Source organism: Alternaria incomplexa (genome assembly GCF_024043165.1).
Source record: "Alternaria incomplexa strain BMP 0042 chromosome Unknown scaffold_4, whole genome shotgun sequence".
NCBI classification, from domain to species: Eukaryota; Fungi; Ascomycota; class Dothideomycetes; order Pleosporales; family Pleosporaceae; genus Alternaria; species Alternaria incomplexa.
This window is the reverse complement of record NW_026249853.1, coordinates 1,968,761-1,995,513: the sequence shown is the minus strand read 5'-3', so window position 1 is coordinate 1,995,513 and position 26,753 is coordinate 1,968,761. Positions and strand designations below refer to the sequence as shown.

At 49.7% G+C, this 26,753-nt stretch overlaps 7 protein-coding genes and 1 non-coding gene across 8 annotated transcripts; 6 read left to right on the top strand and 2 right to left on the bottom strand.

Annotated features, from left to right (window-relative positions):
- Positions 1 to 2,406: 2,406 nt before the first annotated feature.
- On the top strand, positions 2,407 to 3,462 carry J4E90_003909 (uncharacterized protein; the record flags this gene model as incomplete). Its single annotated transcript, XM_051433475.1, has 2 exons — positions 2,407 to 2,751; positions 2,818 to 3,462. The coding sequence occupies 2 exons, from the start codon at positions 2,407 to 2,409 to the stop codon at positions 3,460 to 3,462; spliced, it is 990 nt and encodes a 329-aa protein (XP_051293373.1).
- Positions 3,463 to 3,550: 88 nt separating this feature from the next.
- Positions 3,551 to 5,723, bottom strand: J4E90_003908 (uncharacterized protein; the record flags this gene model as incomplete). The annotated part of the gene is made up of 4 exons (XM_051433474.1): positions 3,551 to 3,711; positions 3,810 to 3,876; positions 4,088 to 5,365; positions 5,421 to 5,723. 4 exons carry the CDS (start codon positions 5,721 to 5,723, stop codon positions 3,551 to 3,553), a joined length of 1,809 nt encoding a protein of 602 aa, XP_051293372.1.
- Positions 5,724 to 5,971: 248 nt separating this feature from the next.
- Positions 5,972 to 6,818, top strand: J4E90_003907 (uncharacterized protein; the record flags this gene model as incomplete). The annotated part of the gene is made up of 3 exons (XM_051433473.1): positions 5,972 to 6,200; positions 6,253 to 6,479; positions 6,528 to 6,818. The coding sequence occupies 3 exons, from the start codon at positions 5,972 to 5,974 to the stop codon at positions 6,816 to 6,818; spliced, it is 747 nt and encodes a 248-aa protein (XP_051293371.1).
- A 249-nt stretch (positions 6,819 to 7,067) lies between these two features.
- Positions 7,068 to 7,152, top strand: J4E90_003906. The gene has a single exon. It is a non-coding gene; the product is annotated as a tRNA-Trp (tRNA).
- An 886-nt stretch (positions 7,153 to 8,038) lies between these two features.
- Positions 8,039 to 10,337, top strand: J4E90_003905 (uncharacterized protein; the record flags this gene model as incomplete). The annotated part of the gene is made up of 4 exons (XM_051433472.1): positions 8,039 to 8,048; positions 8,119 to 8,153; positions 8,212 to 8,338; positions 8,395 to 10,337. The coding sequence occupies 4 exons, from the start codon at positions 8,039 to 8,041 to the stop codon at positions 10,335 to 10,337; spliced, it is 2,115 nt and encodes a 704-aa protein (XP_051293370.1).
- Positions 10,338 to 14,264: 3,927 nt separating this feature from the next.
- On the top strand, positions 14,265 to 18,523 carry J4E90_003904 (uncharacterized protein; the record flags this gene model as incomplete). Its single annotated transcript, XM_051433471.1, has 2 exons — positions 14,265 to 14,813; positions 14,867 to 18,523. 2 exons carry the CDS (start codon positions 14,265 to 14,267, stop codon positions 18,521 to 18,523), a joined length of 4,206 nt encoding a protein of 1,401 aa, XP_051293369.1.
- Positions 18,524 to 19,171: 648 nt separating this feature from the next.
- Positions 19,172 to 20,067, top strand: J4E90_003903 (uncharacterized protein; the record flags this gene model as incomplete). Its single annotated transcript, XM_051433470.1, has 2 exons — positions 19,172 to 19,427; positions 19,487 to 20,067. The coding sequence occupies 2 exons, from the start codon at positions 19,172 to 19,174 to the stop codon at positions 20,065 to 20,067; spliced, it is 837 nt and encodes a 278-aa protein (XP_051293368.1).
- Positions 20,068 to 20,490: 423 nt separating this feature from the next.
- J4E90_003902 (uncharacterized protein) lies at positions 20,491 to 26,275 on the bottom strand (the record flags this gene model as incomplete). The annotated part of the gene is made up of 2 exons (XM_051433469.1): positions 20,491 to 25,803; positions 25,850 to 26,275. The coding sequence occupies 2 exons, from the start codon at positions 26,273 to 26,275 to the stop codon at positions 20,491 to 20,493; spliced, it is 5,739 nt and encodes a 1,912-aa protein (XP_051293367.1).
- Positions 26,276 to 26,753: the final 478 nt, after the last annotated feature.

Genomic DNA, 26,753 nt, shown 5'->3' with positions numbered 1-26,753 from the left:
ATACTAAGATTTTAGTTTATTAAATTATATTTCTATATATACATACTCTCTATTCTCTATTACTATTATTATATTTATCTTTATCTTTATCTTTATCTTTATCTTTATTTCTATCTTTATCTCTATCTCTATCTCTATCTCTATCTCTACTTTTATCTCTATCTCTATTTTTACCTTTATTTCTATTTCTATTTTTACTTTTAATATTTAGTTTATGGTAAATTTAAAATCTAAAAACTTATTTAAAATATAAGTAGTAGCTTAAATTTAACACTAAAGCTTTAGTAATATATACTAGATAAGCTTTTAACTATATCTTTAGTTTTTTATAGGTTCTTCTAGTATTAGTAAGTTTATCTAAAGCTAGTTTAATTACTAGTTATATTATCTCTATTAATTATATTCTTATAACGCGTTACGTTACTTACTAAAGCTACTATAACTTTTTAGCTATATATAATTCTATAAATCTATTATAGATCTTACTCTACTATCTTAAGCCTAATCTAGTATTATCTTTAGAGTAAAATAACGTTAAAAGATATTAAAAGACGTTAAAAGACTTTAATCTAGTCTTTTTTAGAGCTGCTAAATAATTTTAATATTGATTTAGAGTATATTGCTATAGTAACGTAGTTATTTCTAGTAGGTTCTTAATCTACTCTAATAACTTAGGTAATATCTAATTACTATAGATTTTAGCTTCGTAATAAAGCTAAAAACCTATAGACTAACTCTACACTTGCTTATGCAACTTTCTTTATATTATAACTAGAAATAATATAATATATAGTAATAGATATACTACTAGCTAATAGAACTAGCTATATTTATTCTCTATTAACCTTAACGCAACGCTATATTAACTATCTAGTAACTAGTAAAGGTAACTACCTACTTGCAGCTTAAGAGCAATTCTAGATAACTATTATAGTTTCTATCTACTTAACTATAGTAATACTTAAGAGAGTATTTATAATTACTTTTTTATTTTTATCGAATTTCTTATTAAGATAACTAAGAATTCTCTTTAAGCTTAAGTTAGTAGAAGAACTTATATATATTAGTAATAAGAAGTTTCTTAATAGTAAGGCTAATAAAAAAGATAATTAATAGTCTTACTCTAAGCAAATACGTACGCAAGATAGTAATAATAAAAGCTTTAATAAGAGTTTTAATAAAAGCTTTAATAGTATTAATAAAGTTGCTTTTTATATATTTTAGAACGCGTCTTAAAGAGCCTAAGACGTTAAGTATTATATTATAAATAATATTTTATTCTATAGCTACTAAAACAGCCTTTAAAATAGCCTTTCTAATAGTCTCTATTTTAGTAGATATAGAGTAGCCTATAGTAGCTTTATATAGTAAAAGTAACGTAATTTAGAGAAAAGTTATTAAAAAATAAGTAAATAATTTAGTTAAGTATTAGTAAGGTAGTAAGATAATATAACTAGTAAGAGATTAGTTTTATTCTTATAAGTACTAAGAAGACTTATAAATTATTTAACTAGCGTAGCGTTTAGTATTAGATTTAAGCTACTTATATTTTTAATTTTTAAAGTTTTAATTATTATTATTATTATAGAAAAACAAAAAATAGAAGAAGTATACTTTTACTAATAGAGATTTTAGTATATATATCTTAACTATAAAGCTTTAGAATATATTATCTTATTAGTTATAAGCTAATAAGCGTGTATGATTATATTATTACTCTCTTATAGAGTATTTAGTATTTATAGAATAGCTTCTTAGCTAGTCTAAAAAATTTAAAAGCTTTAACTACTTTAGAGGTAGTAGCGCTAAAGTCTTAAGTCTTAGCTTACTTAACGCTATATTTTTAAGAGTAAGTAAAACCTTTAGTTATATATTCTTTAGAGTACTAGTAATAGTTTTTACTTCTTTAGAATTAGTAGCTCTTTAAGCTATAAGTATTACTACTTAAGATTTAGATTTCTACTCAATAAACAATAGATCCTACTCTTCTTAGGCTAACTAAAACTATAAGATTATTAGTCTATTAATAAGATAATAGAAATATATAGCTTTAAATAATATTAATATATATACAAACCTTAAGAAGAGAATCTAGAAGTTAATGTTATTTTTGCATATAGAGACTACTGCGCGAGATTCCATTCTTATAAGAGACACGAGGCATACATGTATAGAGTTCTGCTTACTACAACAGCGACCTTTAGAAGGCTATCGCACGTCGTCTTAATAGCGGTGAAAGATTAGTATTCAAAGGACCGACTCCGGGGTTTCGCGTCAGCACGAGCGGCGCTTCTGTTCGTCCGTAATTTCCCATGTACACAAAGCCGCAAGAGCTATATATACCTGACCTGTTGACCCCGTTTCTGACAGCACGCGTCTTGGTTTTTGGTTCTCGGAATTGCGACAATGCTGTCTCTATCTCTCATTTCACTCCTTTGCCCCGTCGTACTCGCAGCGAGCTCTGGCTGTGGAACTCGCTTGCCCTCGGGGCTCACACCGGGCAAATCTACTACCAATGTCACTTTGTCTTCGAAATCGGTGATCGGCAACATAACCGAGCGCCAATACATCTTACACTTGCCATCCAAGTACAAGGCCTCGAATGATGAAGCGTTGCCTCTTGTGATTGCGTTCCATGGTCAACAACAGCCCGCAAGAAGCATGGAGGTCATCAGCGAGCTGTCCAATCCTGACTTCAACCCAAACACCATCGTGGTGTATCCGGAGGGCATGAATGTCCAAGCACCTGGCGTAAGTCACGATCAGAACGAGGATTGAGGGATCTTACAAGGCACGAAGGCTAACTTTAACGTGTAGGTGCAATGGCTAGGCGACCCGTTGGCACCAACGTCTTCTGTGATCGACGATCGAATCTTTGTCACCGAACTTCTTGCACACCTGACATCGAACTTATGCATCGATGAGAGCCGCGTTTACGCCGCAGGCCTATCTAACGGTGGCGGATTGACTGGACTTCTCATGTGTGATGCGGAACTCAACAAGAAATTCGCTGCATTCGCAACCGTGGCAGGCTCGTTCTATCCGGATTCAAGCTTGACAGAGCCTCTGTTCGAGAAGGATTGCGTTCGGAGCTTAGAAGATAGGGTACTCCCTTACATGAACCTGCACGGGCTGAACGATAGTGTGGTCCCCTACGACGGCAGCAGCCCAACGCCACCACCTTTCATCCCAGTACTGAGTTGGGTTGAGAGCTGGGCGAAGCGTGACAATTGTGCGACCAACCCCTCAAAGGAGCAACTGGAAAACGGAAGCGTTGCAGAGAGTCGATGGCGGTGTAACGATGTTGATGATGTCGTTGTTCACAGAGCGATCCAGGGGTTTGGTCACGGCTGGCCGAGTCGCAAGAATCAAGGCGAGCCTTTCGAAACACTTCGGAACGGGCCCACATCATGGAATGCGACGCCATACATGTTGGATTGGTTCGCACGATGGTCTTTGTAATTCTTCACGAGCTACGCTATAATCCATAGACTCGATCGAGCTTGCAAAGATGTCTGACCGTCTTGCTACTGATTTAATTGATGCTTTACTACGTTGACGCTTCTTCTTCTTCTTCTTCTTCTTCGTCGTGCACTTTGGATTTCTTGAGCTGCGGAAGTTCGATCGCGAACACTAATATGTTCACGATGATGAACATGGCGATTGCCGAGATGAAGACCAGTCGCAGACTACGGCTGTATGCTTCAATGACTAGGGAAGAGATCAGTATCAATGCTATAAGAGAGCAGCGACTTGGTATCGAGCTTGAAGGCAATGGAAACGCGCGCCCCGCAGTAAGTAAAACTGACCTTGACTTTTGTGCTTAGCATCAAGGTCGATTATGCTGCGTACCGATTTGCGAACGTGTTGAATGATCTGCGGGAAGGTATTAGCGCTGATCGATGAGAACAATGACAGCATGAAGGCAGTCTGTATAGATCCACTACCCAGACGACTACGTTCGGAGCAAAGCACAAGTGAAAGACATGCTGGAGTCGCGCAGTGCGGGTGATGAGCTTTCCCTAGTTATCCGCAACTGCCTCGAAGACATCGTAACACCACTAGCTGGAATCGAAATGGGACATACCTTCGCCTTATTGTGACCGGTGACCAGTGCTTCGAGGTACGAGGTCAAAGCATTCTGTAGAATGAGGCTGCTCAACGAGACACCCATGACAATACCGAGACTGCGCCACAAAATGAGTGTGCTGGTCATGACTGCTTGATCCTCTTGTGTACTTGTTGCAAGTACCGCGAGACTTGTTGCCGGGAAACTGAGCCCTTGGCCGATGCTAGATGGAACCAGGAATACGGTGGCAAGCCACTTGGGAATGCCATCCCACATCAGGGAAAGACATGTAGCGCCCAACAGCATCGAAAGTGAGCCAACAACAATGAGCCACTTCATCCGACCAGTGGCGGTCATGATGAAGCCTGCAGACACGCCGCAGATGGTCAAGGCAACGGAAGGGCCAGCAAGGCGGAATCCGGAGACAGAAGCCGTCTCGAGCTCAACCGCTTGGAAGTACAAGGGAGCGTTGAACAGGATGGTGTTCATGCCAACTTGTGCAAAGAAATTGTTGAAGACGAGATTGCCTCGGGGCTTGCTAAACAACATGGGCAGAGGCATGACTGCTCGCGCGGCTCTAGATTCGACTTTGACGAGAACGGCACCTGTCACTAGTGCGATGACCAGCGAGGTTATGACGATCCAATGCTTCCATGGGTATACATTGCCTCCGAGGTTGAGCCCTAGAATCAAAAACGCGACAGATACCGTCAATAAGGTGGACCCAGCGATATCGAATCCCTTCAGGCCTTCCTTCAGACCTAGTCCATATCGTTTGGCTAAGTTTGGGCCGAGTGAAGAAGGCGTGGTGAATATGGCGTTTATGAAAAGCATGACAAGTATGGGTATCTGTATCGCAAAAGTCATCCGCCATCCTAACTTGTCGCATAGAAAGCCGCCAAAAGCCGCCCCGCAAGCAGATCCGCCTCCGTAGAAGAGGTTGATGTATGCCTGGTAGGTGCCTCGTACTTCAATGCTGACTAGGTCATTGGTCATGATATTACCCATCGATAAAACACCAGCAGCGCCAATGCCGCAAAAGGCTCGAGCGGCGATGAAGCTGCCAATCGTCTGCGCAAAAGAGCACCATGCGGTCGTACCTGCGAGAACGACGAGACCAGCCAGATACAATGGTCGACGACCCAGAGTATCTGAGAGTCGGCCCATAAGTGGCTGCAGCGAGGTTGATGTGAGTAAGAAGGCTGTTGATAGCCATGAGGCTGAATTTGATGCATGGAAGTACGATGTGATGACTGGATGACTTGATGCCATGAGAGTGGAGTCAAACATGGCAATCTGTCGTTACATGATTAGTATGCGCAGCCATTTGGACATTGGCAGGTCAACTTACGAAGTACCCAAGAAGAATACCACCAAACACGAACCTAAACTTCCACTCTCCAACACCTTCCAACTTCCCATTCTTTTGAAACCTGGTCAGGCTCTCTGTCTCGTCCGTGATTGGGGGCACATCGCCAGGGTCGACAGATTCGGTAAGTGAGCCGCTTCTCGCTTTCTGCGATGTTGGAAACTGAGGCGCCGCGCCCTGACCCTGTTGCGCTACTTCTGCGGTGGTTATTGCATCTTCGGTGACGGGGTGGTTTGCCGATGTAGAGCGAAGTAGCGGTGTTCGCTCGGACGCAGATGGCGGCATGGTAGCAGAATCGCGATGCCGTAGAACTATGCGCAAAAGTTCTTTTATTTTCCAGCGTGGACGAGTCGGCGCAAAATTGAGTGACGCGAAGATGAAGTTTCCAGGTAGCTGGACCCCTGGAGGCTGATAAGCTTTGGATGCAGGTGGGTACCAGCCGGATTGCGCTAGTGTTTCCGAACTCGCCGTCCCTTTTCCGCTGTCAAAGACGGTGTCATCTTGCACAACTCGCAACATTGACTTCCGGAAAAATGAAGACGCCATTGCGAATAGCTATTCTAGAGTGCGATACTCCACCAGCAGCTATCGTCGATGAGTATGGCCGATACGATCGCATCTTCACGACACTGTTGGAGAGGGCAGCACAGGACCTAGGCTTATCGCCAAAGCAAGACTTGGAGTTGAGCGCATTTGATGTGGTCACGGCACAGGAGTATCCGGACCTGCAGAAAATAGACGCAGTGTTGATTTCGGGTTCGAGTGAGTGATGGCTCGTATCAACAATATCGCTATTCTGACTCACAGGGAACAGAGCACAATTCATTTGATAACGATCCATGGATCTTGAAGCTTGTCGACTTTACCAAGAAATTACTAGAGCAAGACCGAATCCGCGTCATCGGTGTTTGCTTCGGCCATCAGATCCTGGGAAGGGCGGCAGGAGCGAAAGTCGGACGCAGCGACGACGGGTGGGAGATATCGGTGATGCCAGTGCAACTTACCGCGAAGGGGAAAGAAATATTCCAACAAGACACCTTGGTATGTCACAAGCCACGATTATCGTAGTGTCTCTACTCACATCTACAGGCCATTCACCAAATGCATAAGGATGTAGTCTTCGAGTATCCAGAGGGTGTGGAAAAGCTCGGTGGATCACCACGTTGTCTGGTACAAGGCATGTACAAGAAGGGCAAGCTCATCTCCGTGCAAGGGCATCCGGAATTCACGGAGCCTATTGTGTCGTATTTGGTCAAGATGAGAGCCGAGCAGGGTATCTTTGAGGACGAGCAGGCCAAAGATGCGCTGGAGAGAGTTGGCAAGCACCATGACGGGGTGGTGATTGCCAAGGCGTTCCTGAGGTTTTTGATGGAGAACTGAAGGTGCAGCGGGTGGCACTATTGATTGAGCGGATATGTATTGCAGCCTGTAGGCAGGTACAATACCGAGATCCAGTGGTGTAGGAACCATTTTGGAAAGGCTGGCCGTCGACCCACTATTTCAATATCGACTTGCACTGTCTGGTGGGGTTGCTTGGTGATGACCCCGCAGTCGCCGTTTCGATGTGCAAATGTTTGCTACGTGGTTATTTACGATAGAATCCGCTTTCTCTCCATCAACAACAAGACCGGCTTCGTGGCGCAATGGTAGCGCGTCAGATTCCAGTTCCTCTGGAGATTCCTGAAGGTTAGGTGTTCAAATCACCTCGAGGTCAATTTTTTGGGAGGGAAGGAGCGATGCGGCACTTTCTTTTTGGCCCGACTTTCCATCCCGGGCCACTTTTTTGCCAAACCGCACCGAGCTGCCCCTCCGCGACCGTGACAGCTCCGGCTTACTCCCCTATGCCTTTCTATCACTTTACAGGCTGTATACATGCGTAATGTTCACTTAATCTTTTTGCTTTGGTCGACCTTGTATCGTCGGCGCCGGTATAAGCCTTCCACATCGAGCCACACTGTCGCGATGGCTCCTGCCTTCTGATCACGAGCACACTCTATCTCCGACACCCAGCTATGGTCCGACATGTTTTGCACACAAACCCAGCATGAAGGATGTTTCCACGTCATAGTCACTCCGCGCGCATGACAGTGCTGATCGCAGTTATTGCCGGCCCGTACATGCAAATTGCGCGACGCAACGTTTAGGTGTCAACTTGTAGTGGCACCGAAGCGCAGCCCACTAGATCACCGTGCCAGATTGATTCAGCCTCCATCTGCTCGTGGTGCTCGCGGCAACAGCCACTATATCAAATGCAGACGATTGCTGCTCAGAAGTGAACAACGGTCGCGTGAAGTAATGAAGATGGCGTCATAATGGCCCGTAACTGGTGGCACATTTGGCCCGCCGCGTGAAACGTCGCAGCGGGCGCTGATCCATGCGCCTTCTGGAAGCGGCGCCGACAGCCAGGGTCCAAGTCTCAACCTTTCGTTGTCCGCCATCACCACAACTCGTCGCCGCTCCCTACGTCGCTCGTTTCCCTCGTATATCCTATTCGACTCGGCCGCGCCGCTACCCGTCTCCCTCCGTATCACTTGTAATACCCACCGTCGCCATTTGCATGCGCTCTACTCAATAAAGCTCGTCGGACCCGGTTACTCCCAATGGGAAAGTGTACGCCATCCCCTCCGCGCAGCCCCATGCCCACCACACAGCTCGGACGCTGACACTGCTTGGCACATAGGGAGATACGGTGTTGTCCTAGATGCTGGGTCCTCTGTACGTTCCCAAGTCGTTGCTGTGTAGCTATCGCAAGGTTGTAGCTGACCATGTTTAGGGGACGCGCGTCCACATCTACCGATGGCTGAACCACGACGCCGCCCGCAAGAAGGCTGGCGATGCGCAACTACACAGCCTACCGGTCATAGAAACAAAAGAGGACTGGACTAAGAAGATACACCCAGGTATGTGGCCCTGGTACAATATACTCATCCAGCAGGACTAACACGCGACGGCACAGGCATTTCAACCTTCGGCGAACACCCTCACGATGTCGGCTCCGAACACCTCGACAAGCTCCTCAGCCATGCGCTCAAATACGTACCCCTCGAAGAAGTCCCGAATACACCTCTCTTCCTGCTCGCAACAGCGGGCATGCGCATACTGCCCGAGCGCCAACGGAAGGAGGTACTGAAGGAAGTCTGCGAGTTCGCGCGAAGCACCACCCAGTTCCAACTACCGGATTGCGACGTACACGTTCAGGTCATACCTGGAGAGACAGAAGGCCTCTATGGCTGGATCGCAGCGAACTACCTGCTTGGCGGCTTCGATCGCCCCAAGGATCACGACCACGGCAAGGGCCACAACACCTATGGATTTCTGGACATGGGAGGCGCGTCGGCTCAGATCGCCTTTGCACCAAATGCGACCGAAGCGGAGAAGCATGCAAACGACTTGACGCTGATGCGCCTGCGTGCGATAGACGGTACACCGCTCGAACACAAGGTGTTTGTGACCACATGGCTGGGATTTGGCGTCAACCAAGCAAGAGAGCGCTACGTCAAGGCCTTGCTAGAGTCCAGCGCGGAGAAGGAGCTTCCTGACCCTTGCCTACCTGCAGATCTCAAGGTGGAGGTCACAGAAGATGGCAAATCGATCGACTCGGACGACGACGACGACGATGACGACCAGCCAAAACCAAAAGCCGCAGCGAAGTTAGTAGGCACAGGACAGTTTTCAGAGTGCTTGCATCGGACGTTTCCGCTTTTGGAAAAAGAGAAGGAGTGTACAGACTCGCCATGCCTGATCAACGGACAGCATGTGCCCGCTATCGATTTCAACGTAAACCACTTCGTAGGTGTGTCCGAGTACTGGCATACCACGCACGAGATCTTCGAACATGGACACAAGCACAAGGCATACGACCTCAAGACCTATCAGGAGCGCGTGGATGAGTTCTGTAGTCAAGACTGGAAGAGCATAGAAAAGGGGATCAAGAAGAAGAAATGGGGTCACAAAGTAGATGAGGACAAGGCACGAGACGTGTGTTTCAAGGCGTCCTGGGTCATCAACATGCTGCACGATGGAATTGGCGTCCCCCGAGTTGGCATCGAAGATCTGAACGGCAGCACGAACACCACCAAGGACGTCATCGACAATGCAAAGGCCAAAGGATTTCTCGACCCATTCCAAGCAGTCAACAAGATCAACAAGGTGGAGCTGAGCTGGACACTGGGAAAGATGGTCTTGTACGCTTCCAGCGAGATTCCACCACCGTCCGAAGAAGCCCTCGCAGTAGGCTTTGGCTCGAACGTACCCGGTATACCAGCAGATTTCCAATATCCCGGAGGCATACCAAGACTGTACGAATCCGACAGTGACTGGCATCGGCTTTTTGTCGAGAACCCGCAGCGCATACCCGGCTTCTTCATCATGATATTCATCGTCATCTTCATCTTTTGCCTCATTCTTGGAAAAGAAAAAAGGAACGCGGCCAAGCAGTCCATCATCAAACTCTTCAAGAGGAAACAGGGCAAAGATCCTCTCCACCGCCGCCGAGGGCGCAGTTTCCCAGCAAAGCTCTTTGGCCTTGGTGGCTCCTCCTCGAATACCCAGCAGCCCTATGAACGCGTTGACCTAGAAGATGGCGAGGCAGCGAACGAATTTGAACTCGAAGAGACGTATCTAGACTCCTCGGACAATGAGCTTTCAGACTCCTCTGAGGGTTCCAAGGTTGGAAAGACAAGTGGTTGGGCGACGCCGCAGATCAAGACTGAACTTGCGTCAGGTGCACCAAACTACTTTGGCGCCACGAGCGCTGGAGACGTGGTCAGAGAAGGGACGGGCCTGGGGCTCGGGCCCCCGAGTGCCTTTGAGTTGAGCCGGACGTACAGCCGGGAGAGAATAAAGAGCCGCGCAAACAGTCCGAAGAGAGGGAGAGGCATGACGAAACTAGATGAATAACAGCTTTGTAATGAGGACGGCTTTCGATTCTCTGGAGGAGTGTTTCTGTACGTCGCGAGATACCTTTGGTGCAGTACGGTTAAGGAAGGAGTTTGGCGTCCTGGCGCTGTTCAATCATATAGAAATGGGTCACGAGTTACGCAGTTGGTGTTTTACCCGCCATTTTTAGGTCTACATTTTCAAAGACAAGTAATCCGATACTTTGCCAACTCATTCTTGTTGTAGTAGGCAATGCTACATGCTTCCCCAAAATGCTTTGAGTACGTGCATATCACGTTACAAAAGATCTCCATACGACACTAAACCATGAACAAGACATTCAAGAGATCCCAAGAAAGATCCAAGACTGATGGTCCCGCGGTAGACGTTCCAGAGCCCGCCGTTCCTGCGCGAACCATTGATCCTAGGCACAGCCCCGAAACCGGCTAGCACTGCGCCCGCGTCTGACACAGCCTCCCATATCGCCTCCACATCTTACCATCGGGAACGAAATGGTCGCACTTAAAATTTGATCGCCACCGCGAAAACATTTCAGCATTACACCGGCTCGAGGCCACCCGCATGTACCCGTCTTGAGCCGGTATTGGATGTGAGGCTGTGCAGACTACATGTCAGAAGACGATTATCGCAATCGTGTTGATGACGGATTCACTTACTCCTAGCTTATGCACGGAAATCTGCAAGGTACTTGGGTCAGGAGCTACTTTTCATGTCTTTGGTCAATTTCGAAAGCGTTCCGATGTCTAGATAAGAATGTACAACAAGGATGTACAAAAGGTATGATCCGAGAATACACTGTGCGCGACTTGGGTGTGAGGTTGGTAATGCTTACATAGCAATGGCGATAACAATTGCATGATTTTGGGTATAAATGCATGCAGACTATATCATGGATGGTAGTTGATTTCTGGAAGAGACGTTTTCAAATTCCGTCACGGAGTATATTACTGTGCACGTATGATGTTGCGGTCGTCTTGACTTCTGCACATAAAGCATATACAGGCCGATTCATAGAGGTTCAAGGGTGTTTGTGTGCGAAAGAGAAAGCACTGTGCATGAATGCCATAATTACGTGTCCCTTAGGACAACGGCACTTCGCCAGAAATCGTAATGAATTTTGCTCACTAAACCTGGAATTAACAACTCTAACTCTGCGACTTAAATACAACAAACCCTCTTCGGGCTCTGTGATAAGATGATCTGAAATGATTACATAGAACGCCATGGTCGCCGGTTAGCACAATAGATGTAGTATACGTGGACTTCATCTTCGGGAATCTAGATGAGAGGATAGATGTTATGGCACAACAGAATGTTGTTACCTTCAACTTACTTCCCTCGGAGTGTGCTTCTATGTTATAGATCTACCTAAGAACTCGGAAGTTGTTGAGATAGAATGTTCTTGCGACATGTAGTTCTTTTTGGTTAGTATAGGGCTTCACGACGAATATACAAGTACTGCTGTGCCGCTTGCGGATAATCAAAAATGATAGTTGCATTGTGACCTTATGAGCATAGTAGTTGAGTGTAACATGCTTCTGCTGTGATTAGCTGATAGCGTCGGTGTTGATGTTCTATGTCGTAGAGTTATTGACGTCCACTTTTGAATCGTCTGGATATGCGATGTCTGTTTGCTACATGTACATGTATATCGACGCATATGACCCGCGAGTTGATCGACGGGACATACCCAAGTCATACATCGTACGCGCATGCAGAAATAGCTCTACTTGCATCGTGAACCCGACGAAGCACATAGGGAGTTTAAAAAGCGGATGGTGCTGTGGGCTACATGATTGGTCCATTCCCTGAACGGCGGCGCTTGCTAGACGCCTGACGACTGTTTGCTCAACGTCTACTGCAGGTGATCAAGGAAGGTTACCCTTACGATGCATCTTGAAATAGCTCCTTGCGGTCGAGTGGAGCATCAGTAATCTGTTGTACTATGGATTCCATGTGTTGATGGTTTTTCTGGAGCTGTGGGTAAGGGCAGGTCGAGGCGTTCTCGTTGGACCGAAGAGCGCCCTTGATGATGCTCGCCAATGTTTTCGCGGAGATGAGGCGTCGATAGCGTGTTCAGGGCCGAAATCTCATATGTACAAGGACATCATACAGCTGCAGGTGCAGTGTGCCCTGGGGTAAGCCGCCAAGGTCGCAGAAGCGGTCACCTGAAGCATGTCAAGATCTTGTGTGCAGCAAGCCTCTGACTACTGTAGCTTCGAGTCAGAAGCTTGGTTTGGGCACAAGCTCTCGCCAGTCTTGCCGGCTCTGGAGTAAAACAACTGTGGGCAGTTGCCACTTAACGAACACTATGGGGCACATGGGCCGAGTCCCTAGTGACAAAGTGTTGAAGATGCGGGACTGTGTCGGACAATGCGCCTGGCGATCCAAGTTGACGATAAGAGCAATCACAGCGCCAATGACGCAAACAAACTTGAACAAGGTCGGGGCGGGAGATGGGCACGGAACAGCCAAGATGCTCCAGAAGCTTGGCTGGTCTGAAATTGACGCATCCCTTTAGCCATACATATCATGGATTTCAGGTACGCGGGCGGTGAGGGCAGAGACGACACGACTGTGAGCCAACAAAGCCGAGGACGAGTGGAGATGGAGCATCCGCCAGCAGCAATAGTCGAGGCCGAGCGCGCGGCAAACCCAACGGACTATGATTAAAGCGTTGAAGGGCCGCCACTCGAAAAACGAAGCTGTGATATTGTTGCGCCTTTAGTGACAATGGCACGGCCAAGAGAATAGGAGTAGACAGGCGGATGCGCGATCGCTCGCCAGCAGTTGCATCAAATCGAATCACTTGTAAATATGACGCTCAGACGCTGTACGGTAGGCATGGCTTGCTTGGCCTTGATCTACTGGCCATACGGAAGGCAACCCGTTCGGGACATGTGCGACGTTGATAGTCGTCGTGTCCAGCTCGCTGCTGCGTGAGGGACCACATGGCAAAAAGTTGTTCGAGAGCCAGCAAACCGTGGCGACGCACGTAGATGCAGAGGCGACTTGGCCTGGACAGTTGTGAATGGGTTAATCCTGGGGTGAAACGGAGGCTGCATTCGTTCGAGGGGTTAGGCTAGAGGCCGTCCCGCTTAAGTGCCGCATCCACGCTGGTTGCGAAATAGCGCAGCCCAAGGCGGCTTAGAGCGTAGGGTTGGCATCGGGGCAGTGCAAGTCTTGGACAATTGAAGGCACAACAAGGATGCAGGCCAGGCGGGAGGAGGCTCTTGTTTGTCTTTATGCCCTCTGCCTGGCGATTCGAGATAGCGGCTCCCATTCTCTTGCACCGAAAATCCAGTCCGACGCGTCGTCTCGCCACCGCATAGTCTCGACGAGTACCCAGGTACACCAGACACGCCCACTGCCATAGCCACCCCGACGGCGAATGAGCATGCGCAGCGCCGGAACACTGCCACCCTCGACGTGATAGGAATCCCCCTTCAGCTTCTCCGTGTCCCTCTCTCGCGCAATCGCCCTGTCCGGAGACGCAGTACAATCAGGTAAGCTTCCTCGCTAACGCCCATCGCTCTTGCCGGCTACCATCACACGCGGTCGCAGCTTGGGCAGTCGTGGCTGAGCACCTGCTTGTACGTGTAAACGCAAGGGAAAGGAGCTAAACAGTTTGGCAGTACCAGACACTTTCGCAGGCACTCGCCCACCGGCACCTGCCTCCACTCTCGACTACGCGCAACCGTGGTGACGGCACACGGCTGCAGCACCGCCCTCTCGCCTCTGCCGCGACACTCATAACCTGCATCTTCTTTGTGCATGAGGACTCCTCGATAACTTAATCACCTCACCGGAAGTGCACGCCTGACATTGCTACGCTTACATCCATCGCTCGTCTGCCTGCCTGCCTGTTTGCACAGCCTACCACCCTCAGCCTCGCATCGCAGCCTCGAGGGCTCCTAGGCGCCCACCATGGCGGACAACGACACCAACAACGGTCCTTCAAGACCACGGGCACCGACCATCACCATCGACACATCTGCTACCAACGACCCTACCATGGGCGATTCAGTACCCCTAGGAGACATCCAAGATAATAGCAGGCCAGCAGCATCCTCAAACAACGACGATGTCTCGCCCACGCACTCAAGGCAGCCGTCACAGGAGCTGCGTAACGCGCACTCGTTCGATAGCAGAGAGAGCCGGCCAACGAGCCCGCATAACATCAGCTCGCCGGTGACAGGATGGAACAGTAACGCCGGTCTACTCAACGTACCCGGTGCGCGATCCCGGGGCAACTCGGTCGACTCGGCCACTGAGAACGGCGAATCTAATAGCACTGGAACCTATGTTGCATCCTCACAAGGCGATACTTTGAAGGGTGACCTAGGCCCAACGGAAATCTTAAACGATAAAGATGCTTTGAAGCCGGACCCGGGCACAGAGGCTGACTTTGAGGTCGAGAACAACAAGTTTGCCTTCTCCCCCGGACAACTAGGAAAGCTCTACAACCCCAAGAGTGTAAGTTTCTGCGTCTTGAGCGCATTCGACCACCGTCTAACATGACTACGCAGTTATCAGCATTCCACGCGCTCGGTGGCCTAGACGGCATAGAAAAAGGACTTCGAACCGACCGAAAGGCTGGTCTGAGTTTGGATGAGCAGCATCTTGATGGCGTCGTTACATTCGATGAGGCTACAACACCTAGCAGAACAGAATCTCCTCAGAAATCCGCGCCAAACGGGGTTGCCCACACGGACAGCGCGCCCGCTGGCGCTAAGGAAAACGCCTTTGCCGACAGGAAGCGCGTATTCAGCGACAACCGACTTCCCGTGCGGAAACCAAAGAACATCTTCCAGTTAGCATGGATGGCCTACAACGACAAGGTTCTGATCTTGTTGACTTGTGCTGCCGTCATTTCCTTGGCTCTTGGATTATACCAGACCTTCGGTGTAAAGCACGAGCCCGGTGAGCCTAAAGTCGAATGGATTGAAGGCGTTGCCATCATTGTTGCCATCGTCATTGTCGTGGTTGTAGGCGCTGCAAACGACTGGCAAAAGGAACGACAATTCGTCAAGCTCAACCGCAAGAAGGAAGACAGAACCATCAAGGTAATTCGTTCAGGCGCAACTCGCGAGATCTCCGTATACGACATTTTCGTTGGAGATGTCGTCAATCTGGAGCCCGGTGACATGATCCCTGTGGATGGTATTCTCATCACAGGTCACGGCATCAAATGCGACGAATCCTCGGCTACTGGAGAGTCTGATCTGCTCAAGAAGATGTCTGGAGACGAGGCCTTCAAGGCTATCGAAAGGCACGACAACTTGAAGAAGGTCGACCCATTCATCCTTTCGGGTGCCAAAGTCTCGGAAGGTGTCGGTTCTTTCATGGTCACTGCGACTGGTGTTCATTCCAGCTACGGAAAAACCATGATGTCCCTCCGCGAAGACAGCGAAGTCACCCCACTCCAGAATAAGTTGAACGTTCTCGCAACGTACATCGCCAAACTTGGTGGAGCGGCTGCCCTGTTGCTCTTTGTTGTACTCTTCATTGAGTTCCTTGTCGGCCTCAAGGGAAGCGGTGCTACTCCCGCCGAAAAGGGTCAGAACTTCCTCAACATTCTCATCGTCGCCATTACTGTCATCGTAGTCGCCGTGCCGGAGGGTCTGCCTCTAGCCGTTACCCTTGCCTTAGCCTTCGCCACCACCCGCATGTTGAAAGACAATAACCTGGTTCGCCTGCTCCGATCCTGCGAAACCATGGGCAACGCGACAACCATCTGCTCCGACAAAACAGGCACATTGACACAAAACAAGATGACGGTCGTCGCTGGTTCGCTGGGCACTGCTCTTCGGTTTGGCGACCACAAACTCAAGGCACCATCAGCGGAACCCGTTGATGACGGCAGCAAGGGCAAGGATGTGGTGGAGTCCCCCGTAGAAAATCCGAACGATGTCTCGGCTCCCGAATTTGTTGCGACCCTGAACGCAGATGTCAAGGATGTTCTATTACAGTCCATCATTCAGAACACGACTGCCTTCGAGGGCGCGGCTGGTGGCCCTGATCCTTTCATTGGCTCCAAGACGGAAACCGCTCTACTTGGATTCGCACGCGATTTTCTTGGCATGGGCAACGTCGCTCAGGAGCGCTCCAACGCCAACATTGTTCAGGTCATACCTTTCGATTCAGCTATCAAGTGCTCTGGAGCTGTTCAGAAGCTTAACGACGGTCGCTACCGAATGTACGTCAAGGGTGCTTCCGAGATTCTGCTCGGCATGTGCGACAAGATAGTCACCGACGCCAACAAAGAACTTGTTGAGACATCTATGACTAGCGACAACCGCGAGACTCTTGAACAAGTCATCACTACCTACGCCTCTCGGTCTCTTCGAACCATCGGTCTCATCTATCGCGACTTCGAGAGCTGGCCGCCCGCTGAGTCCTCTAAGAACGAGGATGACCCAAGCCAAGCTGTGTTCAAAGACGTTTCCAACAAGATGACTTTCCTGGCCGTTGTTGGTATCCAAGATCCTCTGCGAGAGAGCGTCCGCGAAGCTGTCAAAGACTGTCAGCACGCAGGCGTCTACGTACGCATGGTCACTGGTGACAACGTTCTGACCGCTAAGGCCATCGCCGAAGACTGCGGTATCCTCGTTCCTGGTGGAGTCGTCATGGAAGGTCCTACCTTCCGCAAGCTATCCAAGCGAGACATGGACGCCGTCATTCCCAAGCTGTGTGTCCTCGCTCGTTCTAGTCCGGAGGATAAGCGTAGACTCGTCAAACGCCTCAAAGAGCTTGGTGAAACTGTTGCTGTTACTGGTGACGGAACCAACGACGCGCCGGCTCTCAAGACTGCAGACGTCGGTTTCTCCATGGGTATCGCTGGTACCGAAGTCGCAAAGGAGGCATCCGCCATCATTCTCATGGACGACAACTTCGCTTCCATCGTCAAGGCACTGCTATGGGGACGTGCGGTCAATGATGCGGTCAAGAAGTTCTTGCAATTCCAGATCACCGTCAACATCACCGCCGTCCTGCTTACCTTCGTCTCAGCCGTATCTAGCAACGACCAAACCTCTGTACTGACTGCTGTTCAACTGCTCTGGGTCAACCTCATCATGGACACCTTCGCCGCCCTAGCCCTCGCAACTGATCCTCCTACACGCAGCCTTCTCGACCGAAAACCCGATCCGAAGTCTGCTCCTTTGATTACGTTGAGGATGTGGAAGATGATCATCGGTCAAGCAATCTACCAGTTGGTCGTCACGTTCATCCTCTACTTCGCCGGCGAATCTATCCTTAGTTACGAAAGCGACGACGAAAAGAAACAACTGCCCGCACTGGTCTTCAACACCTTCGTCTGGATGCAGATCTTCAACGCGTTGAACAACCGCCGACTTGACAACCGCTTCAACGTTTTCGAAGGTATCACCCACAACTGGTTCTTCATCGTCATCCTGGCAATCATGATCGGTGGTCAGACTATGATCATCTTCGTTGGTGGCGTCGCCTTCAAGGTTACCAGGCTCAACGGTGCTCAGTGGGGTTACTCAATAGTCTTGGGTTTCCTTTCACTACCCGTAGGTGTCATCGTTCGATTAATACCCGACGCACTTATCCGCAAGTGTATCCCGGACTTCTTCAGGCGCAAACAAACTCCCGAACTTGTCGTCTCAGACGATGATTACCATTGGAACCAGGGCTTACTGGAGATCCGTGACGAGCTTGCTTTCCTCCGCAAAGTCCGAGGTGGGCGTCTTAGCGCCATGAAGTTCAAGGTGCAACATCCCAAGGAGATGTTCACAAAGTCCCGCTCTAGCCATTCGCTCCCTGGCACCCCGAACAACGGTCCTCAAGATGATGGTTCTCCTCCTACTCCCAACAGCCGCCGTCGCACCAGGTCCCGCTCCAATTCCGCTTTCGGCCCAGCTACTGTTATGGCCGGTATTGTCGCAGGTAGTGTCGCTGGTTGGTCGCCAATTGACCGCGGTCATGGTGACAACGACTCGATCAAGTTCAGCCGCGATGCGACGAAGCAAGACCTCGAGGCTCAGGATGGTATCGAAGTGCATCCTGACACCAAGTCGACTGATCCTATCCTGGCGCCCGATGCCAGCGAGTACCGTGGTCCTCCCAGCCAGAACATGGACACAACACCTGAATTTGTTGTAGGACCGTTTTCCGGCCATTCCGGCGACCAGGGCAAGTCGACTGGACCCGGCACATGAGGTCTTCTTTCCCTTTACCCTATAATTCGTACACATTGTGCCCTCTAATTTCCTTTTGTCCCCAACTTTACATTGTAATGCATGCTTCACGGTGTTCAGGAGTCTTTCACCCGAGTATGAGCCATACTGTACATACCCCTTGCTCTCTCGCTGTTTCTTCCTCCTAGCGCTCCGCGGGCACTGTCTCGCTCACTGTATTACTGAAACGTATCTTTCTTATTCCTGTTTCGAGTGTCGAGAATAAGTTCTTCGCAACGATTTTGTGTCTTCTTCACTTCTACGAGCGTGGCAGTTCCGGGGTAGCTTTGAACATCAGGCAGCGATACCAATCAATGAAATGGAAAAGTCAGAAAACTTAATGTTCCTCTATAACTGTGATTGAACACTGGAATTGCTCCGTTGCGAGCACGAACACGAATGCGTGCGCAAGAGGTAGGATGGCGCAATGCAGGTGGAGCTTGCTCGGCACATGTTCGGAAACATGTTGCCCACGACGTCATCTTAGAAATCGTGAGTGCTGACAAAATGACGCTTGATCAGTTCTTGGCTGCTCCCAACATCAACTCTTATTTCAGGTAGACATTCTATATCATTTACTGCACTTCAGTATACCCCTTCTTCCAATTGCCTTTTGATCTTGCAGTAAACATGGCCCACCACGTCCTCCTCATCGGCGGTCACGGCAAAGTTGCCCAAATTCTTACACCGCTCCTGCTGGCCAAATCATGGAACGTGACCAGCATGATACGCACTGCCTCTCAGCAACCGGCCGTTGAAAAGCTGGGACAGGGTCAGCCCGGGAAATTAGATGTACTGGTCCATAGTGTTGCGGATGTGAAGAGCGAGGCCGATGCGAAGCGCATCTTGGAACGGGTCAACCCGGATTGGGTTGTCTGGAGCGCTGGTAAGTGCTTTCTAAGGCTGGTGTATCATGAATCGCCCGCGTATGCTCACAACGTATAGGAGCCGGCGGCAAGGGCGGCGCCGAGATGACATTTGCAGTCGACCGCGACGCAGCCATAGCGTTCACAAAAGCCAGCATTCACACACCCTCCATCAAGAAATTCCTGACAGTATCTTACCTTTCTTCCCGCCGTGGCCGCGCGCCTTGGTGGAACGATGAAGACTGGAAAGCGGCACAGAAAGTAAACACGGAAATCTTGCCAAACTACTTTAAAGCCAAGGTTGCAGCTGACGAGGTCCTCACGATACTTTCCCAAGATCGAATGGCTCAGGAAGAGAAAGATGGTGTACCCGCTGATCAGCGCTTCTGTGGTATCAGCCTGAGGCCTGGCACGCTGACTGAGGAGCCGGCTGGAAAGGTGAAGATGGGTAAGATTGGGGCTGGTGGCAAGACGAGCCGTGCGACGGTTGCAGAGAGCGTTGTTGGTGTTTTGGAAATGGATGGCGTGAGGGGTTGGGTCGATGTTATCGACGGTGATGAGGAGATTGTAGAAGCGGTGAAGAGCTACGTCAAGGAAGAACAGGATGCCATTGAAGGCGAGGATTTGGATGAGATGAGGGAGAGGGTCAACAAGTTATGAGGAGAGTCGCTACCCAAGACCTGACGCCGCAATGGAGGTCTCAGGTGAACGCAGTCATGTGGCGATTGACTTTCTCTTATTCACGTCTGCAATATACTGATATAGCACTCAAAGTTCGTTGAGATCGATGGCATTCACCGGTAGATCTACTTTCCGATCACCTAAAGATTGCTTCCTATGGTACATGGACCAATATCGATTTACTCCATCCTGCGTTGTCCATAGTCATCTTTCTATTCGCACATCGTGGACAGTAAATTATCTCGGCTGGTCTCCAGACCTATCCATTGTGAGACTGTTCTCAGCCCGTGTCGAACTGTTCTCACTTTAATTATCTACTACACCAGCGCGCGCAAGGAAATAGCACAAGGTCTAAGGATCAAAGCACTACCACATGCATGTACAGTGGATCTCTTGCATCGCTCATACTCCAGCTCCAGCACTTCCCTGGCTATCTTGTCGCCTGGGTGCTCTATCCATGCCATCGACTACACTACCTCTCTTCCCCATATTATACATGCTTCCCTCGCTACCCTGTCTGCGACCAGCTATGCCACTAGGTCCCCCAAACGTACTACTCAGAGTCCAACCTCCTGCCGCCGGACTGGCATCCCTAATACTAATTGCTGGTGGCAGCCCCAAGCTTGGTATCTTGTCTTCTCCTACAGGCAAGATTCGTGGAGAAGGAGATGGCGCGTGGCGGAAAGCGTCAGCGTAAAAGCTGGAGAGGAGTGAGGCGTTCGAGCAAAAGGCTTCTACTTCATCTTTGACTTGCTCCGGAGAAAGCGATATGTTAGATGCAGACGCTGGAGTAGTTGCTGCTGATGATTTCGGATCGTGGAATGTGAGCGCGGTGTGGAGGAGACTGGCGTCTTGAACTGGTCGTGCCAAAGGACTGGCAAACGGACTACGATGCGGGTTACCACGCTCTACTGCAGGTGTCGAGGGTAGACGGCTGCTTTGACTTCCATCTGTTGTGGCTTTCTTGTGTTCATAAGGATCTACAGGCCGTATCCTGCCATTGTCTTTGGCACGGTTATGCGCAAGCCTGTTGGCCAGCAGAAGGAAGTTCCCATCGTCAGTGATCTGAGCGAGCAAGCCTCCGCTCTTGTGTATGAACTGCGTGTACTTGTAGTCGGGTGTGCCCCAAGAGTAAGTGACCTCAACGTCGGGCGGAAACGCATTCGCAGCTTCCATATCCAGAACAAAGTTTAGCCTCCGCAGCAGAAGCTTATGGTAAGCAAACTTATCAACTTTGGGGTACTGAGGGGAAAAGCTCGTTGAGTCCCATACGGCCTCAGGCTGAACTTGGGGAGGCTGTAATGCAAGTTTGACTGCATAGGGCGAACGGAAAGGATGATGGTCGATAATATCCGCTACCTCAGCGATGGGTACCTCTACCAGCTTCAGGCCGTACTTCTCCACACTCGTAGCCCAGGTGACGATAGCATCCTCAATGAGTTTCGCCGTAACGTTCATCCAGTCAATGCGGATATGATAACAATTGTCGGGATTGTGCAATCGGTCGTAGTGTAGTGAAATGATTTCAGGCCGATACGAACGCTTTCTGGGATCGACATCATAGCGCATGACGCGTGACATGATGACTTTTCGCTTGTGTGGTTCACCGCGCGTTGGGGTCTTTTCCCCCTCTTTGAGTGAACCTGAGCTATTGGACGAAGAATCCGCGGTACCGGGACGGGACTTGATGTTTTTCGATATCAGTGGCGACGTCCGAGGCGCCTCCGCAAGTGGCGTGGAAGGAACAGACTTGTCTACCTTCCTCATGCCAAACCACCCTGTTCGAGATTCGGCTCGCGGCGCCCTGTACTCTGCTGCAATCTGGAAGAAGAAGTTGCCATCTCGGAATTGATGCCGCCCTTGTACGTGCTGGAAGAGACCCTTCTTCATCAGCTCGTTACCAAATTCCACCGCCTCGTCTCGGGTTTCGATATCCTTGAAGTTAGAAAGTAGCCAGTTGGTAAGATCAAAACCCAAGAAACAATTGTAGTGCAGCTTCAGATGCCACCGACGATCAAGCATTTGAATTCCTTTTTCGCCCTGGAGGTCTTCCGCAAGTTTCTTGAGATCTATACTGGATGTGTGATACTTTTCCGCATCTGAGAAGATGGAAGTCTGGAATTCGCTGTCGGTATCATCCAGTAAAGAGTGGTCTGGACCAGCCGCGACAACCGCCGAAGGATCGCGTGTGTGATACTCAATCGCAAGCGGATTTGGGTCCTTTTGCTTCAAGACGGATGCTGGCTGGAAGTAGCGCTCTTCCGGGGGAATATAGCGAAACTTCTGCCATAGCTGGGTAAGTTTACGAATGCCCTCGAGACGTATCTCTTCGGGTGAGTCTTGCACAGGCAACGGCCTGCGATGCATAGCTGGTATGTCGACTGGTATGAGCACGAATCGAGCTCGCCAAAAGCGCAGGACTTCGGAAAACTCATCGTGATAGCCGGCCAAGAAGGTATCAATGATGTTCCAATTGTATTCCCGCCGTGGTGGTCGCAGCACAATTTCTCTAGGATCATAGGTATCCTCAAATGCAGTGCGGATGAAAGGCTTATATGGAAAGGGCGTATCAATACCAGCAGATGACTCCAAGGCCGTGGTAGGTTTCCTGTTGTATCTTCTTACCTCCACCTCTCCTCCGGCTACACATACCAGCTGGTGGATATTGTTTCCGACGCTCATGAAAACAGTGTCTCCATCACTAGACATGTATTCAGGATCGAGGATGCTAGCGAGAGACTTTTCTTGACGCCCAGAAAATTCAGCTACGGAAGAGCCGACAATGATCTGAAATCCGTGCGAGAGGCGAAAGGCAATCAACTCTTTGATGAGAGACTCTCGGCTCTTTGGTGCTTCCAGAATGTCGTCATCCTCGTTTTGCGTAATCTTGTATGGGCTTTCGTTGTATTGCGTTGCTATCTGTTCAACAGACGGAAACCACTCATGCGTTAAAGGTACGGCAGCAGGTGAACACAAAGATCTCCACTTTACAGTACCTGCCCTCAAGGTCCTAGGGAAGACGTGGTGCCAACGCCGATATTGGTTTTTGGAGCTTATGACGTTTTTCTTCGGGTTGCAAGGATTGACCAGGACTGCCCAAGGAGCGATCGCACTTGTTGGCGACAGAGTACGTGGAGCATCTCTAGCGCCTGCACTAGAAGACAAGTCCGGCTTTAGTCCAACGTGCTCGCCTGCCCCTCTCGCTCCTGCAAGTAAAAATGTAGATCCAGGATCTCTCACAACTGAACCAGGTTGCGAAGGGACATTGGATCGGTCGGATTGCGCACCCCTAACCGTCTCGATCGAACGGCTTGCGCGGTTGGAGGCCAATGACTCAGCCGATATGGGACCTGCTCGTGATGCAGGTTTAATTGCAATCGGCTGTGATGGCTTACCGGTAGAAGTGTTGCGAGTGCTCGCCAGTCTTTCAGCGATAGCACCCTTTTGATTCTTTTCAACAGTCAGCATTGCAGGCTTCACTTTACCCTGACTGATATCGATGGTGGCGTCTCCAAGAGTCGGTTTAGCTGGCGCAGCTTTTCCACCGAAGCTCATCTGCCTCAAGAACCAATTTGAAGGTCTACTTTTCAGTTCCGGCTGGGTTGTTGCGGCGGTCCCAGCACTAGTCACAGACAAGAGTCCGGCTCGCCTTGGAGGAGATGACCTTCGACTCGATGCTGGGGAATTGTTTGGCTTCACATGCATAGCTCTACGATGATCTTGGGAATCTCCGGAGCCACTTCTCTTATGTGCCGCTGGGCGATCAGTTCCAACGATGCCCTTGGTCATGTTGTTCTGCCGCCGCAATATATCGGCTCGTGGCAATCCGTCGCCCTTGGGATCAGGCATCCGGTATGTACTTCCTCGAGGAGATTGGCTTTCAAGATCTTTAGATCTTTCATGCATGAGTTGCGAAAAACTTGTTTCTGGCGGAGGCCGAGCTGACTGTCCAAGTGACGGGGCAGTGCTGCGGAAAGAGGAAGACAGACGCAGACTTCGCGACAGCTCTGGGGATCCGCTTGTGATGGCGTCGCTTAGCCTTCGCTTCTGAATCTGGAGCTGGTTCAACGTAGAGTGTCTTTCCATGAGAGGGGAAAAGACCCCGCCATCGTATGCCTCCATCCAAGCCTTCTGGGCAGCTCTTGTCTCGTCCAGCTGGTCGTCGGTGTATTCTTTGTCACCCCGCGATGAATATGAGCCTGCTGCAGCTGCGGAAGGCTTGACTGCTTGCGCGGTTCGCACGCCCTCTTCGTTGGTCTCAAACAATTCGCGCAGATGATGCGGGTACATTGGATCTTCTTCTAGGTAGGGAATCGCAATGTCGCCCAGCTCATTCTCCATAACGCCCATCATTTGCAGTTCATACAAACGACAACGTAGAGAAAAGATACGACCCTTCTTGCGCGACTTTTTCACGATCTTGTCAGCCTTTCGTGGCTTTGTGAGTTCCAATATCTCTTCGGATGTTCCGGACCAGAAGGAGACGTCCACCCAATACGGCATTGCGAACCTCCATCCGTCTGACGAGTCAAGGGAGTTGTCTGTTGGTATGCGTCGGACAGTGGATGCACGTGACATAGAGCCGAATTCCGGTTGGCTTTGGCGTGGAGTTTGATCTTCTTCTGTGCGCGACATGCTCGCGCCCCCGTGGCGCTCTTTGTCGTGCTCAGCCTTCATATCGGACACTGAGCGAGGCGTTTGGTACTTGAACAAGGGTACGGAATGGAGAGGCATCGGCGAGAGACACACGAGGTCAATACCGATACCTGATCCAATAAGAGTATCCGTAGTAAGTTTGAGCATGTTGTAGTCGACTTCAAAGACGCCAGTACCTGGAGTAACAACTATGACTGAGATACCCGTTCGAACAAGGTCTCGATCGATGTAATCCTTCGCGAATTGGGCTGCAGCCAGATTGATGGCTTCCAGGATATTACCTTGGCTTGCGGAAGAGGGTCGACCAGCTATGACAATATCAGTAGCTGTGTCTTCAGAGCTTGACTCGTCAATCTCAGAAACAGGCTTCACTGGCTTACGGACCAGAGATACTTCTCGGAGAAACATCCTGAACTCTTTTTTGAGCTGATACAGGATGTTGATCCAATCACCGCTGGCCATGTCGCTCACGACCACTCTGTAGTAATCTCTGAAATTTCCGGAATGCGACTCCGAGGACATGTTGCTCGTCGTCCCCTCGGGTTGATCTGCCAAAAGCTCTCCGTCATATTGCATCCTCGTAAACAGTATGATGGTGACCAAGTGCCGTGCATTGATCCTCAACCACCTTTTGAAGAGGTCTGGAAGGAAGCCACTGACAACCTTATTGAACATTATTTCGCCAGCGCCTTCGGTATCGAAATCCCACATCTCTCTAGACATTTGGATGAACAATGTGTATCGTGCAGATTCGCTGCGAAAGATGGGCTTCGATTTTGGCGAGAAGTACCCGGAATGGACAGATTGGCCATTGATATATATGTGTTTGATCGTGGCCTTGATGGTACCCATGAATAGTAGTCGTTGGCCACGGTAGACGGTACGCTTGCTGAGCTCGGCAATGGCCATGCGCCACATATCCGCGCGTGCTAGGTATTCGTCACGGAACACTATCTCCACGTGATGAGCTTCGTGAGCATCTTCATCAGCCTCCGTCACTACAACTTGCATCCTATTGCGGAACCCGAATACCTTCGCGATTCTCTCCGATATAGAAACCTTGTTGCTATTAGTTGAGCAAAAGATTAATTCGTGAGAATCTTACTTGTAGGTTCAGATACTTTGTCTTCAAGTCTGCAGGAAGCGGTTTGGGGACAAAAACATAGGCTTTTTCCGCATCGATTTCGCGACCACCGGGAATGGTCGAGCCATTCTCATCAATCGTAATGGTTATCGAATCCCGACGATTTCTTTTCGGATGGTTATCTATATTGGAATCCTTGTGCAGCGCATCGGCTTGGAAGTGTGTCGCATCTTGCGACTGACTCTTGGATCCTGTGTGAAAGTCTCGTACAGTGTGGTCTGCATGTATCGCCACAATCTGGAGGAGGGCACCAGCACTGGTGGGTAACTCAGGGAACTTCTCTCCATTAAAGATGATCTCGTCTCTAGAAAAGTTGTCGTCATGAGTCCAGAGAGTGCACACCTTCTGCACTCGGGCCGAGTGGGGGGTTGAGGCGGATTTCGACATATTGGTTGGTCCTTCTGCAAAGACGATTGCTGGCTTCGTGCAGGATCAGGGACATGTTCGGGCTGCTCAGTCGCGTACGCGCGGCGATAGTCGCGCCATTTCTGTCGTGCACGGATTGTGACGAGTTTCTATAACGCATGTACAAGAGGATTTCGCGAAATCAGCGGGGTGGAGCGCATTTGGATGGTCGCGTCGCGGATGGGACTCTGTAGGGCAAGGGACCTCGAGGTGCAGATGATGCCAAGACGCTAATGGCAGGCTAACCTCGGAAGTTAATCACGATAGCGTACCCCAATCTCATCGTACTCGCGACCTCAAGAGGCTCGCTTGAGTAGATGTTCCTGTGCAATTGCGCCATCCTACGACAAATGCTAGATAACTCCCGCCTCAGTTAGTCACACATGATAGCAAGGCGTGTGAAACGTGCCGTGACAACATAGGGTTTCGAATCGAACATGTGCTTTAGGTGCGACCAGCA